At 40.9% G+C, this 6,105-nt stretch overlaps 1 protein-coding gene across 6 annotated transcripts in view; it reads left to right on the top strand.

Annotated features, from left to right (window-relative positions):
- The window catches only part of ktn1 (kinectin 1), a 19,653-nt gene extending 14,502 nt beyond the window's left edge, over positions 1-5,151 (top strand). For 2 of the 6 annotated variants that reach the window (XM_014013254.1, XM_014013236.1), the window contains exons 25-35: positions 246-332; positions 1,463-1,552; positions 1,654-1,743; positions 1,833-1,922; positions 2,007-2,099; positions 2,213-2,296; positions 2,641-2,724; positions 3,650-3,733; positions 3,828-3,923; positions 4,001-4,111; positions 4,213-5,151. In XM_014013254.1, coding sequence (XP_013868708.1) covers positions 246-332; positions 1,463-1,552; positions 1,654-1,743; positions 1,833-1,922; positions 2,007-2,099; positions 2,213-2,296; positions 2,641-2,724; positions 3,650-3,733; positions 3,828-3,923; positions 4,001-4,111; positions 4,213-4,242 — 939 coding nt within the window. In that variant the 3' untranslated portion in view covers positions 4,243-5,151. The remainder of the gene's footprint in view (positions 1-245; positions 333-1,462; positions 1,553-1,653; positions 1,744-1,832; positions 1,923-2,006; positions 2,100-2,212; positions 2,297-2,640; positions 2,725-3,649; positions 3,734-3,827; positions 3,924-4,000; positions 4,112-4,212) is intronic. The other 4 variants (XM_014013245.1, XM_014013263.1, XM_014013269.1 and 1 more) reach the window with 4 other exon arrangements.
- The last annotated feature ends 954 nt before the right edge of the window (positions 5,152-6,105 follow it).

The raw sequence follows: 6,105 nt of genomic DNA, 5'->3' as shown, positions 1-6,105 counted from the left end.
TATATATATATATATAGCATTTGTGTTTGCTGCATTTATACACACTGTGTGAGACTGGGACTCTAGAGACATTTCTCCATCTTTAGWTTAAGCAGTTGAAGCATAGATAGACGGAAAAGTAGTTGAGGAAAAAAAAAGAATTGCGTCCAGATTGTTCTGCCCCCCCTAACTGCCTGTATTTAGGGGGTCACCTTTTCCTTGAGGCTAAACTGAACGTAGTATCTCTCTGGAACTGACCAAAACAGGAGCTTCGGGAGAAAAACTGGAGTGCAATGGAAGCTCTGTCAGCCACCGAGTCCATGCTTCAAGGAAAACTCAGCAAAGTCGTCAAGGTTCGACCCCTCACTTCAGTCTGCTTCACTCTAGTTCCAATCTGATGCATTCCCCTCCAAAAGGCTGTGTTTTGTCATAATCGACCCTGTGAAGTTTCTTTATTTATTTTCCCACCATCATCCACAATAATAACACTGCATACTCATTTACCTTACTTTCCTTTTTCCACTTGCTTTGCCTGGAGTTCTATTGGCTTCGTTTTGAGCTGATGAACTTGTTAACTCCTCTATGACTTCAGGTTTTTAAGACTTGGAACAAGTGTTCCTAGATTTGTTTATAAAAACCTTATTTTTTCCTCCCAAAGCTCAGGCTAACGTTTGGAAATGAGTGTGCAGTGACTTAGACATTTTGGTAGCTGTCATTAGATTGAGATTCATGATCATTAATTTTACAGCTTCCTGTCTTTTTGTCGTTTGGCATGGCATGTTTCCCCTACTCTGCTTTGTGACATCATACTGTCTATATTACCAACTAATCAATCACGTTTTAAAATCTTGCCTATGTTTTTAGGACATTTAATTATTCAAAACCTTGAATCCGTATATATAAATAACAGCCCTGCAATGTTTCTCAATGCTCTGTTCTCACATCTGAAACAGCTTTGACCTCCACTGAGACGAACAAGTGCAATCTACTCAGTGTTTCCTGCAGCCGCAGGTCTCCTCGTGTAGCTGGCAATCAGATAGCTGTTCTATTAACAGTTGCACTGAGATGTGTGTATATTTTTGTCATCCTCCTCCTACATTAGGTAAGGGTGAGCCGTCGGCACAGCAGCTGCTCGTCGATCATTTGAGTACAGTACAAAGCACTTCTTCCAATCTGAGCCGTGCGGTTGTTTTTTTGGAAGTTGTTGTCTCCATGCATCCCTGTAGAATTGCAAATGAATGAAAGTGAGAGTGAGGCATTGTTTATCCTTGGTTCCTTCCTGTATTTTGTGACCCAAGATTAGAATTGATTGGTGAATCTTGATTGATCAGCTGATTGAGTTAAATCAAAACTGGAGCTTAAGAGTAAAACTGGGGTCATATCTGCTTGTGTGACCACTGGATCCAGAAACAGCACTGCCTGAACCGATTAATCAGTGAGTTCTTTGTCTCCCCTTCCTCTTTTTGCACATTTGACCTTGTAGGATAATCAGGCAGCACTGGCAGTAGCTGAAGCTGAGTGTCGACACGTTCTGCACAGACTTCTGCCCCACGTGCCCCTGCCCTCTGAACAGGTATTATTTGAACTGAACTTGTACCTTTTTTGAGCTGATTTTATTTATTTATTTGGTATGGATTTGTTGGTTTACTTCGATTTTTCTCCACAACTTTCCAGCAGAATCACCAGGAGTGGTTGCAAAGGTTTGAGAAGGCAGTTGCTGAAAGCTCCGTTGTGCAATCCAACCAAGCATCAGGGGACTCTGAGGTAAGCGGAAAAGTAGAACTGTACAGCCAAACGTTAATCCCGTAAATACTTGATGTGTAAATAAAAATGTTTCTTTATTTTTTTTGTAGGACCCGGCGGAGAAACTGAAAGAAGCTGAGGAAAACCAAAAGATTCTACAAAAAGACTGCGAGACGTATAAGAAGGTTTTGGCAGAGACGGTGAGAGATTTTCTTTTTGAGACCCTCTCATGACTGCAGTGGTCTCTTCTCTAAACTGAGCCGTCATTCCTGCCGTGTCCACAGGAGGGCATCCTGCAGCGCCTCCAGAGCAGCGTGGAGGAAGAGGAGTCCCGCTGGAAGCTGAAGCTGGAGCAGTTCCAAACAGAGCTTAAAGAGGTACCAATTCAGACTCTGATTACTTGATTCTGACAGCATTTTGTCTTTTTTATCAAATGTCTTTAATCTATATCATATTCTGTAATAATAATAATATTTCTTGTGTTGTTTAGGTGAGGAGAGAAAAGCAGCACTTTGAGTCTGAGCTGGARCGGGCGGAGCGGGAGAGCGCCACCTATGTGACAGAAGTCAGAGAGGTGAGGAGGGACACGATCTTTTCAGCAACATTTTTTTGATTTCTGTCATTGTTCCTGTGGACAAACCACGACTTCTGCTGTTTGAATCCATATGAGATCTGGTGCTTAAGAAATTTACACAACAGACGTTTTGAAGATTGTTGACCTATTTATCTTTCACATAGGTGTCTTTTTGTAATAAAATGTTCTTAACTTCCACATTTGGTCATTGTGCAGAACAGGACGCTGTTCCTCGTGTCATTACATGGCTCTGCCAGAGTAAAAACAGCTTTGGTAGCGCTGCCGTGGATCATCTCCCTCAAACCCTCATTGATTAAACAACCTCATGTCAAACTTAATTTCAGCTCAAAGATCTGTTGACTGAATTGCAGACCAGACTCGATGGCTCATATACAGAGGCCATCAGACAGAATGAGGAGCTAACCTTGGTAAGCATGGATCATCCGCTAGCTAGAGCTGCTTTAACGTCTGTCCCACTGACCGCCACAGGATGGGGTTCTTCAGCTTCTGCAAACTCTCTGGGTCACCTTTTTATAACTTCTCTACACCTGTCAGAGCCACTAATACTGTATATAACTTTGTAAAAAAAAACAAGAGTTTGAAGGGTGATTCACTTTGACCTGCAGTGACACTAACACTCATTTTTCTACACTTTTAACTGCCTAGAGCTTGGCTTCACCGTTTTCCTCTCTGCAGAGGCCAAATAACTCACGCTTCAGCCTTTTAAACATGTCTCATCTGTTTTCTTTCAGTCTTTAACTGTTGTTGGAGCTTTTTCAGTGGTTATCATAGGAATGTCTGCAGTCAGTGTTTTCAGACCATAAAGGCTGTGTTCAGACCAACAATGGCACTATCAGAAGTGTGACCTACTTATTTCCAACAATGAGAATTTCACAGAATGGCACACAAGATTGTTGAACTTGTTGCAGGCCCCCAACTAGAACACGTTTATCTTTTGAGAATGAGCAAAACGAAGTTTCTGTCAGTTTTTCAATCTCATTGTTTTTTGTTTGTTTTGTTTTATTTGACGTAATTTACTAAATGTGTTAGTCTTTTTGGAAACTTGGGAAGAAGTGACTGGATTTAAGAGGACTTTCTAGATGTGAAATCCTTTTTAGAAGTATTATAAACAAATACACAATTTTAGTTTTAAGTCATATCAGTGAATCTGTGTAAGTCAAGCTGGAATTCCTAAACAGTGATTCATCATTTTACAGCTACCTGTCACAGCAAGCATAGTTTTATTCTGGATTTGAACCCAAACAAGACATGTTATTCTGATAAACTACTTTCACTTTGATGTTATCACACCCTTAATGTCTTTTTTTTTCTCTCTCTCTCTCTCTGTTCCAGCTAAAAACTCAGCTCACTAAGACGGTGTCTAAGTTGGAGACAGAGGAGAACGAGAGACAAAAGGTGGCTGGTGACCTCTATAAGGTAACAATCCTAATTTATATTTTATGTCACTACTGTTACAGATTAAACTGCAGCATTGATGAAATGATTTAAATGATTTTTCTCCTTTATATAGGCTCAGCAGTCTCTTGAACTGATTCAGGGTGAACTCTCAAAGCTAACAGACAAAACCGATGACCTGATAGAGAACAGCAGTCTGTCGTCAGAGCGAGTAAGAATCTGTGACCGTTTGTAATAAAACCTTCAGTGCTCCAACACCAGGTTTAAATCTGCTCTCGTGTCCAACAGGAGGAGATGGACAGAAAAGAGAAAATGACTGCAGGACTGAATCAAACTGTCAGAGAAATGCAGCAGCTGCTGCAGTCAGTCAGCCAGCAGCTCACTAAGGAAAAGCAAGGAGTAAGTTATTGTAACATGCAAAAAAGATGAAATTGTAACCCGATCTTGTTGTGCCAGTTTGCAGCAGTGGATTTGAATGTGGCGCTTTATTTTCCCTTCAGGAGCTCGACAAAGATCTCCCCAAAGTATAATGATGGGAGGACGAGCACCCTGCAGCCACCCCGACTGCACTACAGAGACCACCTTTAGACAACGGTCTTATCACTGCTACACCCAAGCACCCCCACCCCCCAAACTCTGTCACCTCACCTGTACTGCGGGCGGCCTTCAGCTGTCTCTGGCCGAGGGGCTGGTGATTCCAGACCCATTGTTAGAGGGGGCCGGCAGAGGTCACTGCTCTGTTCCGAACACGGTACCAAACTACTCCACTCCAGCCACATTCCTCCTGTTTTGCAGCATCACATGTTGATTTCACTCCAAACTTCCTGCATTATTTAAACTGTGTGGAAATCATTCCTCTGTTTTAAATCACCTGTATTTTTTTCTCTCCAATGCAATCCTTTTGAATATTGCAGTAGTGGTCCTTTTTTTTCCTTCTTTGTCTTAAGAGGGCAGAGATTCAAATGTCAAACTTAACTAAATGAACTTTGGGTTTTCAGCATTTTTCTTCTTAACTTAAAAAGATATATGTATTGTTTAAATGTACCACTTAGGACCTGCTGAAATACTGTGTTGATCTGTTAATTTGCCCTCTGATCAGAGAACTCAAACTGTATTTGTCATACATCGTTCCATGCATACCTTGGCTCAGTTCTGGCTGGGAAAAGGGAGATTGTAAGAAGGTCTCTGCATGTTAGATGGGTGACTAAATATGGAGCTGCAAAGGTTTGTCCTGCAGCTCTGAGGAAAATGGAGTTTCTGGCCCTGGTTATGCAGCGGCCAACAGTTTAGAGGTTTTTAATCCTACTGCAAACACTTTAGAGACAAGTGTCCCCTATCCTCTATATTCAGCACTTGCTACGTTGTTGCTAAATTCATTAACACTGAAGATACTGTTCTTTTTGTAACAGGTGATGTTAATAAAAGGGATGCTTAATAAATCTGTTTAGGTTTTTTTTTTAAATGTATAATCTACTGCCCTGTTTCTCCTGACCACAGTGGGGCAGCACACCACCTTAGTTTATGTTTACATAGATTTGAATCATGGCCTTGGCAAAACCCTGAATGTGAACTGCAAAATTTCAGGACCAGTGTACCTTTTTGCTGGCAGGTAAATTTGTTTTGGGAAACACGGTGAACTTGTTTTTCACGCTGTTATTTTAGTCAACACTGTGAATGCGGCAAAGCTTCGGCTAGAAGTGTGATCATTTTTCCCCATTATGCATATTTAAATACTTTGAACAGACAGAAAGGCAGGTTGTGAAGATGCTGCTAAAGAGGTTGAGAGTCATTCTCCACAAAGAAATTGAAATGAGGTGAAAGACCACTCACTGAGGAAGAAGCCATTACTCTGAACGCAGCTTTAAAAAAAGCCAGATTACAGTTTGCATATGCACGCATCAAAAACGTTGTTTGCAGTTTGATAGAGCTAAAATTGAACTGTTCGACCAGAATGACTACGTAAGTTTAAAGGAAAGGCAGGGAACATTGCAAGCCTGAAGACACCATCCTGACTGAAGTACGGGGGTGGTAGCATCATGTTGTGGTGGGTGTTTTGCTGCAGGAGGAACTGGTGCACTGCACCCAATAGATGACACAGCAAGGGGGGGAATCATCTCAAAACATCAGCCAGAAAGTTAAATATTGGGTCCAAATAGGTCTTCGGAATAAACCATGACTTTAAATGAGRTACAAAATTACTAGAGTTTTGCAAAGTTCTAAAGTTTTATCAAGAGGAACAGGACAAAATTACAGCAAATTATGAGAAGTTTATGGAAAAAGTTTGACCCAAGTCGTACAGTTTAAAGGCAAATTTAAGAAATTGCATGTAAATCTGACTTTACAACTCACTAAGAAATAATTCTTTTATTTGTTTATTATTATTTATTTAACAT

The sequence above is a fragment of the Austrofundulus limnaeus genome, unplaced genomic scaffold (genome assembly GCF_001266775.1).
Source record: "Austrofundulus limnaeus strain Quisiro unplaced genomic scaffold, Austrofundulus_limnaeus-1.0 Scaffold2, whole genome shotgun sequence".
Classification (NCBI taxonomy): Eukaryota; Metazoa; Chordata; class Actinopteri; order Cyprinodontiformes; family Rivulidae; genus Austrofundulus; species Austrofundulus limnaeus.
Note: the sequence above shows the minus strand (reverse complement) of the source record. Positions and strands in the feature narration are given on the sequence as shown.